The 23,081-nt window shown below is 41.9% G+C and overlaps 1 protein-coding gene across 4 annotated transcripts in view; it reads right to left on the reverse strand.

Annotated features, from left to right (window-relative positions):
* Positions 1 to 23,081, reverse strand: part of CRACD (capping protein inhibiting regulator of actin dynamics) — a 108,094-nt gene that overhangs the window by 17,542 nt on the left and 67,471 nt on the right. For all 4 annotated transcript variants that reach the window (XR_014551927.1, XM_083630052.1, XM_083630053.1 and 1 more), the window contains 4 exons: positions 16,197 to 16,332; positions 8,310 to 8,474; positions 5,263 to 5,331; positions 713 to 898 (listed from right to left, as the gene is read on the reverse strand). Coding sequence is in view for 3 of the 4 variants with exons in the window: in XM_083630051.1 (XP_083486177.1) it covers positions 713 to 898; positions 5,263 to 5,331; positions 8,310 to 8,474; positions 16,197 to 16,332 (556 nt within the window). In the remaining variant the exon portion in view is untranslated. The remainder of the gene's footprint in view (positions 1 to 712; positions 899 to 5,262; positions 5,332 to 8,309; positions 8,475 to 16,196; positions 16,333 to 23,081) is intronic.

Consider the following 23,081-nt stretch of genomic DNA (forward strand, 5'->3'; position numbering starts at 1 on the left):
GTACTTCTCTTAAATAGAAGCATGAGAATAAAAGAGCTGCCTTGCTAGAATACACAAAAAACATTAGGCAGGCAGATGCTCCTGGAAAACTCACAAGCAAAATATGGGGATCATCTCAGTGGTTTGCCTCCAGCATTTAGTAATTAAGCACATGCTGCCTCTGAACAAGGCGACATGATTCTAACTTTATAGCTAATAGCTGGTGGAATTGTCCTTTATAATTATCCACCTTTTAAAAAGCAAAGAAAATGTGTCTAGTTCTTTTTTAAGGAACGTAATCAGTTAATGCCGGTGTATAAATAGCTGTTCACCTGGTCACCTGTAAGAAACAGCTTACCATGTAAAGATGGTTTACTAAAATCAACACTCCACCCCTCGCTGCTTTTAGATATCCACTGGCGCAACATACATACAGGTATGTGGGCATACAGGCTATTAAGATAATTAGTAGGCTACTAATGTTTATGGACTTATTTCCATGATTCAATCAGTGCTCGTCATAGTGTCTGGTGGCAATGAACGCCCTAAGCTGATTACATGTTGTCTGATGGTTAAGCAAGAACATAAATACTGAACAAAGAGTGAGCAGATAAGATTCAAACGTTATACACAGCTCTTAGTAGATCTGTCTGTCTCACAATCAATGACTAGAATGTTCATCTAAGTTATGTCTGCATCTGTGACTATATAGAAAGCAGATAAATTTCAATACCTGTGATAACCTTCTGTGCTTTTTGGAAACCCTCTGATTCTTTGGCTTAACAGAGAGTTTGTGCTTTGCTGCACTGTTGTCCAGGCGGGCAATTGCCAGGGGAATCGCATCGAGGTTGACCGTTTCAATGGTGCCAGAAGGTGAGTGATGCCTTTTTGGCCGCGATGATGATTTGACCGGTGTAACCTGTTAAATCGTCGCAAGTGGAAATGAACTTGATTTAAACAGTTGAATTGACAGGTTTAAAAGGATTAGCAGATTTAAAACAAAACAAACCCTGAATTGAATAGTGTCTCCATTAATGAACCCAGAGCAAAATCCAGAAGTTTCCTTTTGTGGAAACATAGCTTCTCATGGGGGCACCTCATTTTTCCAGTCAAATGGAAGAACCGCCTCCTCTTATATTATGTAGCCAAGACACTCAAGCACCATGCTATCCCTATGCAACCCACCAGCTCCTGATGTTTATAGACGCAGGGCAAGAGATCTGGTCTGCCCCCAATGGGGCCACACATCATTGCTCACTGCCACACAACTTAGTCCAACCTCTCCCTTTGATCACTCAAGTACTCCGTTAGCAGCAGCTAATATGGACTGGGAATTAACACTGGGACAGAATCCACTTCATCAGTACAGCCTCACAAGAGAAAGGCTGACTGGATATATCCCAATCCCCTGGCCAGCAAGGGTTCGCCATTTGTGTCACTTCCTCAGTGGTCATACCAGAACCAAGGGAGCAGCGGGGAAGGTGAATTAGGGGCAAGACTAGGTTTGGTAAGTCCTTCAAATATCTGCAAACCCAGGAGAGCTGCCCAACATGGCTCCTGTGTTTGCCAACACAGCAAATGTAAGGTATTTCAAGTTGTAGACAAGTTTCACAGTTCACACAAGGCTGTGTATAAATAATGCTTTTAAAAGTTGTAGGTCATCCTAGGAATTGGTGTTATATACTGAAGTTCTCACCCTGGGCCAGCAGGGGGATACTGTAGATAGTTTTCATTCAGGTCCACATATGCAAATAAGGGATTGAAAGTGATGTTCAGTGATTGGCTAGTTACAGAAAATGGTTACTGTTGCATTCTAGTGGAGCTCTATATAAGCAGGCTGGCTGAACCCTTCAGTTCAGTTCTGTTCTGACCTGTGAATAAACAAGAGCTGTTTGAAGAATCGCTGTGTCGTCTGATATGTTCACCCACAACTTAATACTACCCATACTTCTGTTTATTGAGCCAGGACTATAGTAAGCCTCCATTCAGACTTGAGGCTCAGTAATATATTCTAAGCTTTGGATGTATGAGACCCAGTTCCAACCTCTAGCACCTCTCCTTAAAAGAAGTCACCCACTCTACCGCTCCATAGGACCTTATCAAGCAATGCTATACTCACATTATACCAAGATCAAATCCTGCTACACCACAGCATGTGAGCATCACTGAGATTTCCTACCAGCTTATACTTTATGACATTTTGCCAGTATGGTGAAGGTTCTGTCATAATCCTATAGCTCCTCAACCAGCGGATCTACAGTAGAAGATTGCACCCTTAAAAGACCCACTCGCAGAACACACAATATCCTTTGGTCTGGATCAATATGCAGTAGTTTCTCATTTCCTTACAAGCCTGTGGCTTCCCTTCTGATTCAGTAACAAGTTCCCTGGCACAGAGGTCTGAAATTTAAAAATTCAGGAAGGGACGCTCCTTGACTTATCACTAATTACTCTACCGAGACTAAGCAAATATTAAGTGGCAGCCCTACACAAAATTTAAGAGGCTTTTTAATCTAACATTTATTTGCCCTTGTTTAATAAGCTCGTTAGATGCCTTGTAGAAATCAGCCAAAATGTCATAAATGTTAATAGGCTCATAATCAGCAATGGCAGCAGTAAGTACAGAATTATATAGAGTGTAGCACTTTCCATCTTTTAGGTATTCTGGGCTTTGTAAAGCTCTATTTCTTGACTACTGAATCATGTGACATTATATTTATTTTGTCACCCATAGCCAAATATGTGTGTGTTTGGTTAGCTTCATACACCACCTACTGATGCTTGGATCTCACTTCCCTCTTAAAAGTTGCCAGATACAGACCCTGCAAAAACCTGAGCCTTTAAGTGTTGCATGGAAGGGAGAATTTCATCAGGTACAGATTTCCCCATCACAGTGATGTGTAGTGAGAGGAGAAGCCACACCTGGCAGAATCATTTTATTCCGATTTCCTTTTCCTTAAGACACCCTGGTCACATCTGAACCATACATTTAAAGCATGTGGCTTTCCTCAAAGAATAATTGGAACTGTAGTTTGTTAAGGGTGCTGGGAATTGTGGAGCGAACCACAGTTCCCAGGATTCTTGGGGGGGGGGTGTGGAACGGGACTGTGAGCTTTAAATGTATGGTGTGGATGTGACTCCTGTCTCTGGATTCCCTGCTCTTTATATCCTCTACATTCTGGGACTTCTTTCCAATCAGCAGATTCCCTTCCTGCCCATGTAGGTCCTCCTGCCCATACTATTCTGCTGCCTTTGGTAGAGTGTACATACAGAGGATGTGCTCACATAGCCATTGGCAGTGGCGTAGCGTGGGTTGCCAGTGCTCGGGGCCACACAGGGCTGGCAGAAAATGGCATGCACATTCAACTGCCTAATGGCATCCGTGTCACCCAGGAGATCACAGCCACAGAGAGTTGTTATGTTGTATGGAGAGATCACCTCCTGGTCCGTGTGGAAAAGCTACTTTCAATGGAGCCCATCGACAGAAATGCACAGCTGTTTGGGCACTGAAATTTTGCACCCCTAACAGTTTTGCGCACAGGGCAACTGCTATGCCACTGGCTAGTAGTATGGCCAAAATATCTTGGGGAGGCCAGGAGCCTCTTCCATAGTAACCACCTTCCTAAGGCAGCATAACGGCTTGAACACTACAGTAGCACCTTGGTTTGCATATGTCTTGGTTTGCATACATTTTGGATTACAAACACGTCAAACCCTGAAGTGTCCCGGTTTGCAACCTTTTTTAAGATTATAACCCATTTTTTTTGGTTTACGAACAATTTTTTTTTGGGAGGCCCCATTGGCGAAAGCGCTCCTTGGGTTACAACCTGTTTTGGTTTACAAACAGACCTCCGAAATGGATTATGGTTGTAAAGCAAGGTACCACTGTATATGCAGATAAAGGGAAGCCAGGCAAGTGGGAGAGGGGGGCCATTGGCAAAGGAGGAGGTGCTGGACAAAGAGCCCACAGTGGGCCTGGAATCACATGTAGGGTCCAGGAGCAGCAAAGCAACTGGTCCTTTTTGAAAGGGGCACTCAATGAAATGAGAAGTAAAGGAAGCACACAAAAAACTGAGAATCAAGGGGCAGTTTAAGCATTACAAACACTTGATTTGCCACTGAGTCCAAGTCAATTGGTGGTCTCATCAAATTCTGGCTCTGTGGTTACTGTATCAGTAGGATGCCTAATATTGTCAAACACCTGTTTGTTAGGTTCCAACTACAAGTGGAAACATGCAAATCCAGATTTGCCCTTAGTGTATATAAAGTAAAGGTAAAGGGACCCTTGACCATTAGGTCCAGTTGTGGCCGACTCTGGGGTTGCAGCGCTCATCTCGCTTTATTGGCCGAGGCAGCCGGCGTACAGCTTCCGGGTCATGTGGCCAGCATGACTAAGCTGCTTCTGGCGAACCAGAGCAGCGCATGGATATGCCGTTTACCTTCCCGCCAGAGCGGTACCTATTTATCTACTTGCACTTTGATGTGCTTTCAAACTACTAGGTTGGCAGGAACAGGGACCGAGCAATGGGAGCTCACCACGTCACGGGGATCTGAACCGCCTACCTTATGATCGGCAAGTCCTAGGCTCTGTGGTTTAACCCACAGCGCCACCTGTGTCCCTCAAATGTGGAACTGTCCCACAACCCGTTTCCAGCCGCACTGAAGTCCAGCAGATGGGAAAGTGATGTTGGAAAAGAGATTGAGGGAAGGATAAATTATAAGCAGGGGAAAGGCTGAGCACCATCTTCAAACTGAGCCCCCCACTGCCTGCTTACTATATGACTAGCACAGATTCAGCTTAAAGATACAGATCTACCATCATCACATGATGTTTGAGTCCCATATTCACATTTTATGGCTTGGAGGTACATGCTTAGAAATTTCCAGTTGTGCTTTTAAAATTGTAACGTAGAAATGTAAGAGCGCCTCCAGACTGTCGGTATTTTCCTGGGGTGATTCAAGCATAAACTGAAATGCTGGGTTTGTGCAATTAAACCAGCTTAAAAGGCTCTATTGCCCTAGTGCAACAAATCCACTTTTAAAAAGAAGGGGACTGTTTGCAGTTTGGAAAAGGACAGGAAAAAGGATGTGCAAATGACTAACAGGAAGCAAATCAGGAAGTAAACACAATGCAAGCAAATCAGAACGAATGCTCAATGAAGACCAGGTATTATATAACCACCATGTAAGCAGACCAGGACGAATGTTCAATAAATAGGTCCTATGGTGGAACCTTAAATGTAATGGCTATAGAGGTCCTTGAAACAAATGCATGACTATTACCTTATCTTCCACTTCCTGCCTTGTTCCACGCAAACTTGCTGGGCTTAATGAATCGGGTGTGCCACCTGACTGGAAAAATAAGATTATGTTTGCCAAATATCACAACTATGGACTACCATTACAGAACTGGTCGAAATATCTTAACGATCCCCCTCCATCTCCTCAGACTCCTCTGTTCAGCAGAGGGACCCTCTAGTTAGCGTCACTGCTCTCAGAACTTTGGTCTGGGACAGGACATTAGAAAAAAAATTATTTTAAATAGTGTTGCATTCTGCCCTGGGAAAATATGGTGCCATGGGAACTGAGGGCAGATCCACAATTTATACAGCACACATTGTTGCCTGCTTACAAGTGTTATGCCAGTGCGTTTAGTGGAAAACACATGTAAGATTTCATACTCATGCCTTCAAAAACCTGTGTACGCCTATTTGATAGAGAAACAGTTCACACACATGTACAGGAGTGGGTTATGACTGCTATTCTCGACTCCTTTGAGGAGGATGTGATAGAAATGAAAATAATAATAATAATAATAATAATAATAATAATAATAATAATAGCTGTGCTTGCCATATAAAATATGGAGCTGCCTTGGAGCATTCAACTCTAGTTTACATTGACCTTCAAAGCAATAAAGCCTCAGTGAATGTACTTATTTTTTTAGAGTTTCTTACAGACAGCAGCACAACAAAGATCCACCTAGAAGAAAATTTATGTATGTACTTGACAATTTCAAAGTCTGTTCCACTGAGCTAAAGATGATGCACACTTTCAAGTCCCCTTAAGAGAGACTTGCGCAATGTGCAACACCCAGTGTCAAAACAAGCCTTCGGAATATGCTCTACATATCCTTGAATAAAGGTCTCCATTTCCCGGCTGCCCTAAGAGACAGGGTTCTATCACTTATAATTCATGTGTGTCCCTGAAAGCCTGCAAAGCAAACAATTTATCTCTTAAGTTCAAGGTTGTTGACACTTGTGGTTTTATAAATAAGTCTCCACATTGCAGGCTTTTAACTCCCTGAATGCTGAAATTGGTAGGGACTGTATTTTCCTTGTTTTTTCCATGAATTCCTTTAACAATTGCATTTCTTTCCTGCAAGAAAATGTGCTTGCCTCTGCCTGTTTACCTCAATTCCCAGTAAGCAGCTCTTTAAAAACAAAACCTCTTTAGGATTTGTTGTGCTTGAATTTATACTACATACAAACGAGCTCTAAGAAATTATGTGACTCAGCCAGGGATGCATTTAAAGGCAAATCTATATCATTTGCCATTTTTGAAACAATTCACTAACTGAAAGACAGCCATCCTTCAAAATTTGAACTTTTCTGAATTTTGCAAAGCAGTTCTTCAACCATGCAATGTGTACAAAAATACATATACTGCAGTAAAGTGTGCACAGAAATGCATTTTGTGTGAATAACATAAAAAATACGTTATAGGATAAATTGTGTTGCAAAAAACTTGTCTATTAGGCAAAATTGCATTAAAGTGTGTACCGGTATATTGGGAACAATTTGCACTAAAAGGCTGGTGAATTTTCAGGATTAGGATTTTTTTTTTAAATGTGCAAAGTGATGTTGAAGTGTAGAGAACTGAAAATTGGAAACATGAGAGAAACTGAAATTGACAGATTTCCCCACCCCTAGGATGAGCTCGCAATGTGGTCTGAGGAATATTGCTTGGATATGTTCTGCTTCCTCTGGCACCCAGGAGTGGCATCCATCATTTTTTTCTGATACTTGGTAAGGAGACAAACACAGAAGGAAATTTGAGCCCTCCTCAAATTGATTCTGATGGATCCTACACTAACTGCCTGAGAAAGGTGTCCTGTTCCCAGGGGCTGTCAGGCTCCAAAATGACTGGGTCTGTGCTGGGTGAGAGAGAGTCACACGTGACTCCTAGTGCTGAGATATCGAGGAGTGCAATCTGCAAGGACCTAAGCACAAGATTTCCGCTTGCTCACCTCACCCAAAATGCTGTGAATAGGTGAGAGGGGCCAGCTCACGTGGGCTATAGTGAAAGCAATGCCAACATTATCACCAGCACTTAGCTGAAATGTATAATAGAGCTGGAAGGTCATGGACAAGTCTTGACCTTGACATGCACACAGTATGGGATAACACACAGACATGAAGCAAATAAAAATGCCGATTCACAAAACTAATCATGGGTAATGAAATGTGAAAACATATGTACCATATTTTTCGCTATATAAGACGCACTTTCCCCCCTCCAAAAATTAAGGGGAAATGTGTGTGCGTCTTATGGAGCGAATGCAGGCTCCATGGCTTCAGCGAAAGTAACGTTAAGCCTCCGAAGCGCAGCGAGAATGCTTCCGCCGCACTCCGGAGGCTTTGCTTTGCTTTCTCTGAAGCCTGGAGAGCGAGAGGGGTAGGTGCGCACCAACCCCTCTTGCTCTCCAGGCTTTGGGTTGCTTTTGCTGAAGCCTGGAGAGCGAGAGGGGTCGGTGCGCACCGATCCCTCTTGCTCTCCTGGCTTCGCTTCGCTGGAGAGGCGCTGCGCAGCTTTCCCTCTCTGCGCAGCGCCCCTTCAGCGAAGCGGGAAGAGAAATGGAAGGGGCTCCGTTTCTCCTGCCGCTTTGCAGAGAGGGAGAGATTATTTTTTTCTTGTTCTCCCCCTCTAAAACTAGGTGCGTCCTATGGTCGGATGCGTCCTATAGAGCGAAAAATACGGTACATTTCTCTATATAGATACTGCCTTCCATTGTCTGTTGTGTTGTTGATTTTTACATCAGGAAAGGGACTCTAGACTGGACCAATATGTAAGGTTCTCAGATCAAGCTTCATGACTTGCATGAGCATTGAACGTGTGAACATACAGCTGTACCTGGAGTGAATGAAGTCATGTGGACGGCATTCAACAGCCACATTGCATCATGTTTGATGATTCTGCAGCTTCTTGAAATTAGTCCCTCCAAACTCCATCCCCAACACGCACCCAGTATGCGAAAGTACAAACTCACCACCGCCAGCAGCAGGCAACTGCGTTTGACATTTCCCCAAAGTAAGGTATCAAGGACTTACTTTATTATTGCTCTCTGGAAGGACCATGTCCTGCTGTGCAGACGTCTCCATGGGGCTACTGAGTAACACATCTGCTTCCAAACTAGTGTTTGCTTCCCCAACTGTCTTCACTGAAACAGTCACTTGTGAAGGTTGGCCAAATTTAATATTCTTGGCCAACTGTTGCTGGGGGGAAAAACAACAACACCCTGCATATTAGAAAGGAAAAACATTGCTTTCCAAACCCTCTCCTACACAGTTCATTCCTCTCCAACAGTGATGGGGCCCATAATACAGTGGTACCTCAGGTTACATACGCTTCAGGTTACAGACTCCGCTAACCCAGAAATAGTACCTTGGGTTAAGAACTTTGCGCGGCAGCAGTGGGAGGCCCCATTAGCTAAAGTGGTGCTTCAGGTTAAGAACAGTTTCAGGTTAAGAACAGACCTCCGGAACGAATTAAGTACATAACCAGAGGTACCACTGTATTCAGCATTATCAGATGAAAGAGAAGGCAGTTAATTTTAGTAACTGTATTAGAACAGCAGATCACAGGCTATACTTAGCACATCTTGATTTGTGCCAATACTCCCATCTTTTATGTCGACCAATTCCCAATTTGGAACCATAGAGCATCCTATTTCTCCACAGAAGTAGCTCCTGTTCTTCTGAGTCTAGGTTTCCACAAAATCCAAATGCATCCAGGTTTCAGATTTAAAACTAGACAATCTTCACGAGGGTGCAGTACTGAAGAAACCCTACTCAAAGGCCCTAAAACCATCAATAACCAAGCTCCCAACAATGGGGGTGGGGGTGGGGGAGAAACAAGACCCTACCCCACAAATAATTTATGGGTAAAAATTGGTTCTGACTGTATCTATGCTTCTAAGATTCCATTCCACAACAAAAAAGTGATAGATAGGCAGCCCTAAACACGAAGTATTGTAAGTCAACAACCTTAGGTGACAGCTTATGGGCGGCAGAATGGAAGACACACTAACGTTGCCACCAAAAACTCACCTAAAAGTGAAATTCAAAGTGGATTTGAGGGAATCTGAGGAATTTAGAATCTTAAGATGGTATCTGCAGGTTCAAACCAAAGGTCCATCTACTTCAGTATTCTGCTTTCACCATGTCCAATGATATACTTACAGGAAGCCTGCAAACATGTCAAATGAATGCTTGGGGACTTGCTTAGAGGGGGTTCTGGAGTTTGCTAAAAACAAACGTCCAAGCAAATTTGGTGGTCCCTGCTTCAGGGGAAAATCTGAGAAATTCTGGACGTGTTTCAGAAAGATTCGTAAAATTTCTCAGGAGATTTTGCACAGGTCACAGAAAGACAGATCTGACCTATGGAGTCGAATTCATGGCTAGTGCTCTTTTGCAGGTCCCATTCATTTCAGTGGATCTTGTGCAGGTGAACTTTCAAGCAGAATAATCAGCTAAAGAAAGAGAAGATGCATTCGGATTTCTAACCCAGGAACCATTTTATCTTTGTATCTCTCACTCATCCTAAAGCAGCAAAATATGGATGTCATAAGAAAGGTACATTGCTGGAAGTGTATTTCCTTGTTCCTTCATAATTACTTTTTATTATTGGGTTGGTTTTTTAAAAAATGTATCTCTGTTTTCCTTTAGGGAGTGGGTGGGGGTGAGGAGAGGTGATAATTTGTATCTTAAGAGCACTATCATTTAAGAAATAGAAAACGATGAGAAAACCTTCCCCCTTCTTATAACAGCGGCAGTCATTTTATAGCACAATTGCCGCTAGACCAAATATGTGGCAGACAAAGGAGTGAAGCTCCTGAGGGGGAAAATATACTCTCAAGCTCTGGAAGTGCTCCATCATCAATAAAAATCATTACAGCTTGGGAAACAACTACTAAAAAATAATAATATTAAATTAATTAATATATTATTTACATTCAGCTGCTTTTAATAAACTGAAGTGGGCCCTATTACCCTCTTACTCCCTGGTAAGTTTGTATACTTCTGAGAGTCACAGAATCATAGAACTGAAGAGGTGGAAGGGACCCCGAGGGTCATCTAGTCCAACCCCCTGCAATGCAGAAATCTTGTCCACAGCCGGTCCTGGGTGGGCTTGAAACACCAACCTTCTGATTAACATCCAGACACACGGACCTATCATGCAGAGTAAAGGGCCAGTGTGTGTGTGTGTGTGTGTGTGTGTGTGTGTGTGTGTGTGTCCGCCCCCATGAATCATAATGTCCAGATTCCCAGATTTATTTCTTATAAAAAGAAAGCTACTATCTTTTGCAGAACCTGAGACATGAGGCAAAATGTGCAGGCAATTCTCGCTCTTTTTTTGTAGACGGGGAGAAGATAGCCTGCTCTCCCACTTCACTTCGCTCCTACCCTGGAAATTTTTTCTGTGGTTGCACTTACTGAGGGTAAACTCCACTGAACATTATGAGACTTTTTCCTCAGTAAACATAGGATTGCACTGAAAATATTTCCCCCAATGAAAAGCAGGATAAAGTTGTGCAGCTCCCTTTCACAGGCATGGCAAAACCAGCTATGAAGGTTGTCTCAAACTCAAGAAGTGTATCCGTGGTTATTGGGTTATGCACCCATCAGGTCAGGGTTGAAAGAAGCATAATGAAAAGCTGGAATAAACATAATCAGATTCAACCAATACATGGTGCTCACTATACTTCAGGTATCATACAAGTAGGGCCCTTGCTTATCAATCTTTAGTTATATCCTAAAGTTATGCTGAGGCTCCAATACTTTGGCCACCTCATGAGAAGAGAAGACTCCCTGGAAAAGACCCGATGTTGGGAAAGATTGAGGGCACAAGGAGAAGGGGATGACAGAGGACGAGATAGTTGGACAGTGTTCTTGAAGCTACCAGCATGAGTTTGACCAAACTGTGGGAGGCAGTGGAAGACAGGAGTGCCTGGCGTGCTCTGGTCCATGGGGTCACGAAGAGTTGGACACGACTAAACGACTAAACAACAACAAAATTATACTCCTTGCTATCAACCTTTAGTTATATCCTGCCCCCACTCCAACACCAGCTCCCCTTTCCTTTCCCCCTTATTGGCTATACTGTTCAGAAGTGTTCCATTTAATTCTTCCCTTGCTGCTTTAAAAGCCCTAAACGGCCTCAGCCCACTATACCTGAAGGAGCATCTCCACCCCTATTGTTCAGCCCGGACACTGATGTCCTCCTCCGAGGGTCTTCTGCTGGTTCCCTCAGTGCAAGAAGCGAAGTTACAGGGAACCAGGCAGAGGGCCTTCCCGGTTGTGGCACCCACTCTATAGAATGCCCTCCCTTCAGATGTCAAGGAGATTAAGAACTATATAACTTTTAGAAGACATTTGAAGGCTGGGGAAACCCAGCTAGATGGGGCAAGGTATAAATAAAATAATAATAATAATAATAATAATAATAATAATAATAATAATAATAATGTTACAGTGGTACCTCGCAAGACGAATGCCTCGCAAGACGAAAAACGCGCAAGACGAAAGTTTTCCTTTTTTGAGTTGTTCCACAAGACAAATTTCCCTATGGGCTTGCTTCGCAAGACGAAATGTCTTGCGAGTTCTTGCGAGTTTGTTTCCTTTTTCTTAAAGCCGCTAAGCCGTTAATAGCTGTTAAGCCGTTAATAGCCGCTAAGCCGCTAATAGCCGCTAAGCCGCTAATAGCCATGCTTCGCAAGACGAAAAAACCGCAAGACGAAGAGACTCGCGGAACGGATTAATTTCATCTTGCGAGGCACCACTGTACACAGAAACAAAGAAATATAGTGTGTGAGTGGGCTTCAACTCTTATTTCCTTACTTCTGCTATAAATAATGTGTGGATTGCAGAGAAGGAATGACTGCTGGGAGGTGCAAAGAAAGACGAAACGCCACGGTACACTTGCATCAGCACAAGCGAACGCCTGCATCTGCCACGACTGCAACAAAACTTGTCTCTCCATATCAGTCTCTACAGCCACAGCAGGCACTGTAACTTAATGATGGAATGCTTCTGGTGCTTGAGAATATATTTTCCCCTCAGGAGCTTCACTCCTTTTTCTGCCACATATTTGGTCTATCAGCAATTGTGCTATAAAATGACTTAAGACCAGTGCTTTTTTCCTTTGAAAATGTTTAGGGGGTACTCTCATTTTGACTCAAGAAAACCACTGATTTATAGTTCAAATCAGGGGGGGAAATACCATATTTTTCACTCTCCTGGCTTCAGCAGAGAGGGAGAGCTGCGCAGCACTCCTTCAGCGAAGCAGGAGGAGAAATGGAAGGGGCTCCGTTTCTCCTGCCGCTTCACTGAAGGGGCGCTGAGCAGAGAGGGGGATAATTTTTTTTTCTTGTTCTTCCCCTCTAAAACAAGGTGCCTCCTATGGTCGGGTGCGTCCTATAGAGCGAAAAATATGGTACATACAGTAAATAGACAAAAGTACAAAGATTCACAAAATGTTTAGGGGTATGCGCCCCCCCCGAAAAAAGCACTACCCAAGACAGATGCCAACCAGTGGATTCTACCTACAGACATATCTGTAAGCGTCAATTGACACTTGCAACTCACAGGCCTCACTGCCACTGTACACTGAAATGTTCAGCTATCCTCCCAGCCCCACCCCACCCCTCTTTGAAGAAAGGTAGCACTTCTCTGATTGGCACCAAAGGGCTGAATAATTGGACATACATTTCATGTGGAAAGTAAACTCTTTAAAAGGTATTTGGAACAGGCAAATGGAAAATTTATCCTTTCTTTCTTGAAATAGCTGGATGAATCATACTCAGCTAGGAGAGAGGAGACTGTTAATTATTTTTATTTTGTAAATTACAGGGAAATTTGTGACAAGATTTTGTCTCTCTGCCTGTCATCCAATGTGTGAAAATCTACAGGAAACGCACGCTCAAAGAAAAGGATACATGCTGATTTTTTTTATATATAAATATGAGATTGTCAAATCCAGACAGACGTTTCTTCTTTCCAACAGGGGAGAGATAAAATATATTAAAGAAGATGGATATCTACTGTATATGAAACAGAACTATGACTCATTTGCTGTGTGGCTTTGGTCAAGGTTTCATATTGTATCTCAGAAGAAACAAATAAACCATTGAAATTAAGCTCAGAAAGATCAGAAGACTCAATTTAAAAAAAAACATTTTTAGATAAAGCAGTAGAATGTTGCACAAGCAATGCACAAAAATCAACACTACCATGAGCAAGAAATTTATTTGAATAGCATTTTAGATTTTATCTTATTCATGGGCTCTAGATTCTGTATTTAATCACCATTCAGCCCCACTATTTAACCCTGCCCAAGAAGTATTTTTTTTGTGAAATTGTGTGGGGAGAGGGGGGCAAGCGCCATCTTCACATATCTCAAGGGCTGTCACATGGAAGAGGGAACAAGCTTGTTTTCTCCTGCTCTGGAGGGAAAGACTCAAACCAATGGATTCAAGTTACAAGAACAGAGATTCCAACTAAACATCAGGAAGAACTTTCTGACAGTATGAGCTGTTTGACAGTGGACTCCTTCGGAAGGTGGTGGACTCTCCTTCCTTGGAGGATTTTAAGCAGAGGTTGGATGGCCACCTGTCATGGATGCTTTAGTTGAAATTCCTGCATTGCAGGGGTTTGGTCTACGATTCTACGATTCTGTGTCATCTGCTGGCTGGAATATCCACAGCACAGTGATCCTGACCGCTTCAACATGTGTGCACCCAATCTGTACTCCAGATTACTGAGTTCAATCCAGGTGTTGGCTTTCAAATTCACCACACAAATGTCTGTGCATGTGTGCAGCGTAACGTGCGAACAGCTCCAACTTTCCCAAAGGATGGGAAAATCCGCAAGGGAACAAGCTGTTGTTGATGGCACCTGAGAGAATGCAGCGCAGTTACCCTACCGAAGGAAACCTTTAGGCACCCAAGGGCACAGACTCTGCTAGAGATTTCACATAATCCTTCTGTCGTATTTCACATAATGCAGCCCGAGCATCAAGGCACTGATGTTCAAATGGACATCAAATTACTTGTGCTTATGAAGAACTATTATCTTGCTGCCTCATTATTACACTCTGAGGCTCATATGTATCCATTAACCATGCCTTTGCTCTCTTCCACCGATTCCTTAAATTCCGGCTCATAAAAGAGGCTCATTTAACCCCCTGTCTCTTATTCTTCCTTTATCCTTCTAACATTTGGAACATCAAGCCTGCAACATTTCTACCTGTGCAGTTTGCTTCTTGCTGTTCCTTCATAACTTTCAGACTATGAGCCTTTGGAAGATCCATTTCTCATCTTTTATATCTACAATACTATCTTACCCATCCTATGTCTTTTCCAACAGGCTGACCTGCACCTCTAAATAAAGATGCCTTCTTATAGCATGGGTATTGTGCTGTTTCCCCATCCACAAGCTGCTGCAAATATTGATAAAGGCTTATGAAAGGAGCTACTGATAGAAATGTTATGTGTCAAAGGAAGCTGTATGTGTTCATCTGCAATGCACTAGTGGGGGGGACTTTTTGTAATCAGCAAGTGTTTGAAGTGAAATAACAAAATGCCTCTATGCATGGTATTTTTATTTGATTTTATCATGTATTTTGTTCTGACTGACATATACAGTGTTCTGACTGACATATACTCGGGTTAAGTACTTAATTCGTTCCGGAGGTCCATACTTAACCTGAAACTGTTCTTAACCTGAAGCACCACTTTAGCTAATGGGGCCTCCCACTGCTGCCGCGCAGCTGGAGCACGATTTCTGTTCTCATCCTGAAGCAAAGTTCTTAACCTGAAGCAATATTTCTGGGTTAGCAGAGTTTGTAACCTGAAGTGTATGTAACCCGAGGTACCACTGTATTAGCAATAAGGACCTTGCTGGTGGGACCTACAGTTGTCTTAATACTTGCATTTAGCCAAGCTCTTGGGGGAACTTTCTTCTATGAGGTCCTATTAAATGTTCTCATTAATAAATTTCTGTCAGTTCTCTTTCAATATCTCCTGAGAACCGGAAACCAAGCACTAAACCTGCATGTTCTAAATCAGTGTTTCCCAACCTCGTTCCAACTGTGGCCCCCTTCTGATCTGGTTTCCTTCCTGTGGCCCTATCCACCAGCAGAACAGACTTTTGCCTGCATATCTCCTTCTCACTGCAAACCCTGCAGAGCATATCAGGGAGGAGTCTTCTACTTTCAGGGAGATTTTCACATTCAGATACACACACAAACCTACAGCCCAGGGAAAGCTTTTCCATTTGCTTGTGCTGATTTTTATCAAGTTTTTCTTAGTTAACTGACAGCTTGTGACTGGATGGAACTCATCACCAGCCATGCATTGGGACTTGACAGATGCGTGACAAGCCTTTTTACTGCTTGCCTTGGACTGCCAACAGGTGGTTTCAAAGACATATACCTTAAATCGGGAAGGTTAATCAATCTTTTTTTAAAGAAGTAAAATAAAAAGTCTTCCTGTCTTCCTATCTCCCTAACTGATCCTTTGTCCTCTGGAGATGGGAGCGCATTTTAAGGCTATCTTGTGTGTTGGTTTATATTTTGTCATTACATCAGATAACTGTTAATTATTCAATCCTGATTTGATCGAGATTTAACTTCTGATTGTGTTCAGTTTAGTGGGTTCTAAGTTGTGCAGACCTCATGTAGCACAAACAACAATATTTGAACATGAGACCAGAGCTTCACCTAATTTTATGTGTGGCCTTCATGCTGCAGTAGGGTTATGGAGAACGCTGCCAGAAACTGTAAATTGCAAATACACACACTTAGAATGAACCCACTTTCCTAACCATGTGACATTTTGCATAGCAATAGGGTCAGCAGAAGGAAGGAAAGATGAAACAAGAAAAATTAAAAGAGTTTGAACTGCAACACCTGTAGTCATGTCGCTTTCTAATTCTTACCTGAAGGGTTTTGACTTTGCCTAGGATGTTTTCTTGTGACATTGCTTGAAGAGACTCTTCACTCTCTGTTCGCCCATCAGGTATAAAAATACTCTCATGGGAAAAGGCCCGTGTTCCCATACTATGATTGGAAGACCTGAAACACAACACATAGAGGATTTTATTTTGTAAAAGAATCTCTGCCATTTCTCATTGCACTGCTTCCCCAAATTAATGTATGTATGTATTTAAAACCATGTCCTAACTGGTTTTGAAGGTTCAAGGTGGGAGGTAAAATATTTAATTTGCATTCTCTTCGCAACTTTTCTTCCACAGCTTACATTTTCCGCAAGTACCATTTGGTGAATATGGAAAAGGCCAATGAGCACAATATATATCTGTAGTATACAAATCATGGCACAAACAATATACAAGCTCTTACAAGGAATTACTACATACTAGTTTTTAGGCACATGTGATGGTACTTTACTAGATCATACTCAGAGCAGACCCACTGAAATTGATGAATATCAGTTAGTTATGACTTTAGTTTCAAATACAGAGACTAATAAATAAGCTCAGGTCAATCTTGAATTTGTTTTGTCCAAAGTCTATCAGTGAGGCATTTTCTTAAATTAAAAAGTTTTAATTTGGACTTTGATCACTCAAAATTCATTCCATATGCCATTGTATACTCATTCTAATATCAGTTTATGGACTGTTAATATGGTCCAATGCCTCTACACTCACAATGCCTGTGCTGGCAGTGGAATTGTTCAATCTACTGACATTGCTGAAATCATGGCAGCTGAGCAGACACCCATCAGCCGACAGTGGCTCCGCTTATTCCCAAAGGGACTGTATATAGGATGTATGAATCAGCCATATGTTGTCCTGCACCACTAGTCACACATTAATCCACATGAGTGGTAAAATATATATAACCAAGGGCAATTTACCATTTGTATTTTGAATGCTTGATTTCCTTGAAATGAAATTATGAAGCAAAACAGAGCAAAAGTCAACGGGAATGAAGATTTCAAAGGCTTTCCAATTCCCAGTTATAGGAGAGATGAAAATTTCTTCTTGCTGTTATATAATTACGATATGAAAAGCTTTTGTCTTAGAAAACTTAGTAAACCATTAACAAGAGCCTTTGGAACAAATGCAAATTGACTGAATCATTTCCCCCCTAAATATAAATCAAAGCAGAAGGAAGGCATTATATATAATATAAAATGCAGCTAGTTGTACCAGACAGAGGCCACGTCCGCAGAGTTAAGAACTCTCTTGAGCCGGACTTGGCTAGTAAGCTTTAAAATATTTCAGCACATCATGTTATCACAATTTTTGAGAGCTACAAGAAGCACTGGACACCTTCATAAGGCTTGACAGTTTCTGCTTGAGACACTAAATGATTGTTTACTGCTGAAGTCTACCAGTCATTGAGCATAATCAAGCCAATGTAAAACATGTTGATGCCTTACTTATTTCAGCAAGGGAGGTTTAAGCACTTGCCTGGTTTTGCCACTAGAATCAACAAGCCTTAAAAGTGCTCAGCTTCACTAGGGTCATACCCAGTGTTGAGAATAACTCAGAGTTGCAGAGAATTCAAGACACAAGGGAATAAAATGCTATGTGTCAATAAAGACAACACAATGTACCGTATTTTTCGCTCTATAAGACGCACCAGACCACAAGACGCACCTAGTTTTTGGAGGAGGAAAACAAGAAAAAAAATATTCTGAATCCCAGAAGCCAAAACAGCAAGAGGGATTGCTGCGCAGCGAAAGCAGCGATCCCTCTTGCTGTTCTGGCTTCTGGGATAGCTTTGCAGCCTGGATTTGCTCCATAAGATGCACACACATTTCCCCTTACTTTTTAGGAGGGAAAAAGTGAGTCTTATAGAGCAAAAAATACGGTATTTTAGTGCATATTGCACTATACATGCATGTAGAAGAGTACTTCGTTTTAGAAACCTTATCTTCATCTAAAGAATCTCAGTTTGAAAACAGATGGGATAATAATTTAGACATAATTTATTAATATCGTATCAAATTCCAGAGGGGGTAGCCATGGCAGTCTGTTGCAGCAAGAACAACAAAGAATATTGCGGCACCTTAAAGACTAACTAGTTTTTTAAGGCCTAAGCTTTCATCCTACCTCTCACCCCCCCCCCCAAAAGCTGTGTGTGGAGAATTGCCTGACAGTGCCAGAACTTTCTTTGAAGTTTTCTCCACAGTTCTTCAAACAGCTAAACAGTCAATCCGCTATTTGGCTTAAAAGCGGCTTGCCTTTTCGGCTGCCTTTCTTGCAGCGGTGGAGATGTCAAAGAAAATCCTGGTTGTGTGTGCAGTTCCACAAGTGACTTATCTGGATCACAAGTTCCAATTATAGACTTCATAGTGGCGTTTCCTGATCTATTTGTAAAGAAAACACATCAACATCTGACCTACTGCCTGCAACCCTAGTACATTGATCTAGTGTGCAAGTATTACATAAAAGTAAGGAGCACTATTAGAGGCCAGAAGTACAGTTATAACATAGGAAAATTCACTTTATCGGTTTAATTAGAGATCTGTGGCGCCATTCCAGCAGTAACTCTGGTGGCAGCAGTGCCTAATGAGTTTTTAAACTACATGGGGTAACGTCTGGAGAGTATTACATCTCTGAACAACCAATGATACTATACACAGGTGGCCAATGTTATAAATATTTATTTTAAAATGTGTAACCCATCGGTCTTTATAAAATAAGACTCAAAGTGGCTTACAAACTATTAATAAAATACAGAAAACAAAACAAAAACTGCTCAAAAAAAACACAACTCAACATGAAACGGGGAAAGAACTTTTTGAGCCCAGTAGTTAGTTATGAGAAGATGACTATTCAAAAAATAAATAAATAATTTGCTCGTCTACACATTTAATTCTCCAGTCCATTCTAGATACATTCCATCTTTAATCTTTCAACGATTCTATGATTGTGTCCTTTCCGCTTACGATACTTTATGGCTATATCCGCTACAATCCTGGCGGATACTTCTATATGTGAGTATGTTTATGGTTCACCTACAGTGACAATAATATATTTCCAAGTATAGCGATTTATCTATATTGCGTCCTTGCTGCGCTCCTGCACAATTCTAAGACCATTATCATCTTTTGGAAACCTCAAACTGCCACATATTTTTAGGAGTGCAGAAACCTGCCTCCCACTCCCTTATTGAGGCATTCGCAAATAGCAACAAGAAAATGAAAAAGAATGAGAGTAACATTCTGCAGGGTGCTCGCACCCATATGCCTTCTTGTTTTTACCCCCTCCAGAGAAAATAATTCCAAAATAATATCACTTTTGGGGTGCCAAATTATTGGGGTTTGGGTTTTTTAAAAAAAAAATCCTGGCAATGAATAAAGCATTGCTTGGAGCAAGGTCCTACTGTGCACTTGACAATCCTTTTACTAAAACGGCATGATAATACTATGACAACAGTTGCCATGATACATGTGAGTGACTCTTCAGATACTTATGATCACTGCATCCAAGGCTGAGCTCACATTGGTGTTTTTATCAGAAATTTGACTGTGAATTACAGTGGTGGAATAGCCGCTTTCCTCTGTCTGTGGGGTGGCGGCAGTTGCAGTTCAGAGTCGTGACAAGAAACGTCCACCCAAGATCAGAGCAACCAGGGAAGGACGTCATTTCCTCCTCCTATGAACCCCAATGACTTCTGGGAGCTCGCCCACAATTCTAGCCAATCGCGGGTGAGCTTGGGGGTGTGGCTTGGTGAGTGGACTGAGTGCAACCCTTGCCCTCTGGCTTCACTCTTGTCTGCTCTCTGGACATAAAAGTAAGCTGCGTCCTGCCATTTCTCTCAGTTGGGGCTTGGAGGGTCCAACTCGAGTGGCGGATAAGGCTTAGGGTTGGATCCTTGAGTCTGGTTAGACGGCACAGTTGGAATCCTGACAGTCCAGGGAATCAGGGTATCCCACTGAAAGCATCCAGGGTGGAGGCGCTTCTGTTCACATGCCCAGAAGGGGCCTGACAGGCCATAGCTCCACCCAGGTGATCTCGGGCAAGGTCACCCTGATTTGGTGTGTTCCATAGGGTGAGCCCTATGTCTTGGTTAACCATGGCAAGATAATCAACCAGCAGTTGGGTTGGTTGATTCACGATACACACCCAATGCTTGCACCAAAACTTGTGAAATCAATGCGGTTTTGGCTTGAATAAATCCCCAATGCTTGTCCTGTGTTTATTGCAGTCTGGGGCTCACCAGCTACGGCTCCACTGTGCCTTGGGCCCGCAATGCACATCAGAACTGAAACATGCACTATCTGCAAGAGGCGATGAGAACGATGCAATGCAAGATGCTAAAGGGAAGAAGTAAGCACTCCAAGAAATAAACAGGAAATGAAGTCTGGCAATATCTCTCATATGTATCTCATATATTAGTCTCATTGCATGAAGCAAACAGGCAAAAAAAAAAAAAGTTTGAGAGGCCACAAAAATACACCAAAATGTACTCTCAATCATGTTAACCTGTAATTTCACCATTTTCTATGCTTGTAGTATTTGAGCTACGTGTTTGCTGGTTCCTTCATTGACTACCTTGGCCTAACTGGTGAATCACTTCCCAGCATCAGTGATCAAGAGAGCAGCTGGAGATTGTTTATTGCAGCTTCAACCTTTACAAACATGCTGTGGGATGAGGAATAGTTTATGCAACCCAATTTCACAGTTGGAAATATCCTTCCTTATGCAAAATCTTACGTTATAATAAAAAAAGGCTGTAACTTTTTAATGATATCATACATTCTGCATCAGCGCCTTCCAGAAATGCTAGCTGTGAGAAAATAAGATACTTGCCTGCAGAAAAAAATGTGTTTATAATCTCTTTTGTATTTTCAGAGGCAAGATAGGAGTCAGCTCATATCTGGATTATTGCAGATATGTCCAACCCCTCTGAGATATAACTGGTAAGAGCCAGGATGGAGAACATCTTCCAGATGTTGTTGGACTCCAACTTCTATCATCCTTGATCATGATGGCTGGGGCTGATGGAAGTGGCGTCCAATAACATCAGGGAGGGCCACAGCCTCCTTGTCATTGGATTAGAGTATTAGACTTGGACTGCATAGATCTGAATGTGAATCCCTCTCAGCCATGAGCCTCATTTGGTGGTCAAGTATAAAGTTATTCTCCCTAACCTATCTCACAGGATGGCTGGGAACATAAAGAGAGGTAAGTTTCAGACATGCTGCACTCAGAAATACAGAATACAATTGTGACAAATAATTAAAAGCACCTGAGTGCCAAATAGAACTATATAATGAGAAGAAAGGCAAGAAAGGGGAAATATGCAGCTCCAGATAAATAGCATGTACAATATTAGGCTTAATATTAGATTATTAATTTTGAATTCACAAACTCAATAGGCTTTGTATGGTTCCCAGTCAACATGGTGGATGTATCAAGCTGAGAGTTCCCACAAGCAGATTTGGCAGCCAGTCACTCCAAAGTTAAGCATCACGTACCCTTGCTTTTAATAATAATAAAAAATGAATGTCTAAATTTACATGCCTAAATCCTCTGTAACTAAGAGATCTGAAACAAACATTCCTCCACTGCATTAATTCCAATTCAGACCCCAGGTCCTCCAAAGTTTGGGCCTGCTCAGTTAAGCCGCTTTCTCAGCCTTCTCAACCTACTTCTTTATACCATCTGAATTTATTTGATATTGGTGGCATCAGGAACTGGAAGGGTTCGGTAAGACTCAATGTTCCAGGAACCCTTGGAAGGGCAGTTCCCATTACGTTTGACACCACACTAGGAATGTCAGGAGACCTGGAAAGTTCAGGTTCCTAGTACTTAAACATTGCTAAACTGGTGCTCTGTCCACCACCGCTGACCCTGTGGACAAATAAGAAAGTGAAGTGGGCTGTGGCAGAGAATAGGGGGGAGAAAATCGTTTCAGTTTGCTTTGAAACCCAAATCAAATCGACACTTTCCTAAACAATATGAGAACAGAAACTCAGGCATCCTTTGAAATTCACACTTATCCAGATTTTGCAGTGCAGTTATCCAACCAAATGCTGACAAGAATGAATATATTGGGGGGAAATGTGCATTTAAATGAATATATCAGTGAAAATATTATACAAAAATGCATTGTATTAGGCTTACATTGCTTGCAAGAATGTCTACATTAGCCTAAACAACATGCTAAAATGTGTTTATGGGGGGGTGGGGGTTCACGCTAAAATGTTGAATAATTTTCATGAGGACTTTTCAAATAAAATAAATCACAAATTGCTGCAGAAATGTTGAGAATTGCATTTAAGACTGGGGAAAAATAGAACCCAAGAGAACCAAAATGTACTGATCTTTCCATATCTAATAAAGGAAGGTGGCAACAGAAGAAGCCTATTCTGCTGCACATCTGAGGTGCAAAGGAGCTGAGATTCAGAATGAGTTTGAAAATAGAATGATTTCCTTCCCATTTCAGGGAGGGGAATAAATTGTTCTACCTGAGCTCATTTCAAATTGAGCAAGAGTAAGGGGAGAAACTCACCCATCATTACTTACAATTTCTTTCCTCATGCAAGTTCTGAACATTTATGTATTTATTTAAGACAGTGTATAAATGTCTAAATGGTTTCATGCATGAAGTGCCTGCTGTGAGTGTAGGGGGAGAGGAGCTATCTCCAAGTTTATCTTTTGTAAAACACCTATATAGCTATAGGGCTGCCAGTTAACTTTATAGTAATATTTTAACAAACACCTTATAATATTCAGTGTTTAGCATACAGGGATGCAAAAGCTGCAATCCTGAAATCAGTCCCTTGGGAGTCATCAAATTACAGAAGCACTTACTTCAAAAGAACAGCACTGAAGTAATAGCTG

Source organism: Podarcis filfolensis (genome assembly GCF_964270895.1).
Source record: "Podarcis filfolensis genome assembly, chromosome: 9".
In the NCBI taxonomy this organism is placed as follows: Eukaryota; Metazoa; Chordata; class Lepidosauria; order Squamata; family Lacertidae; genus Podarcis; species Podarcis filfolensis.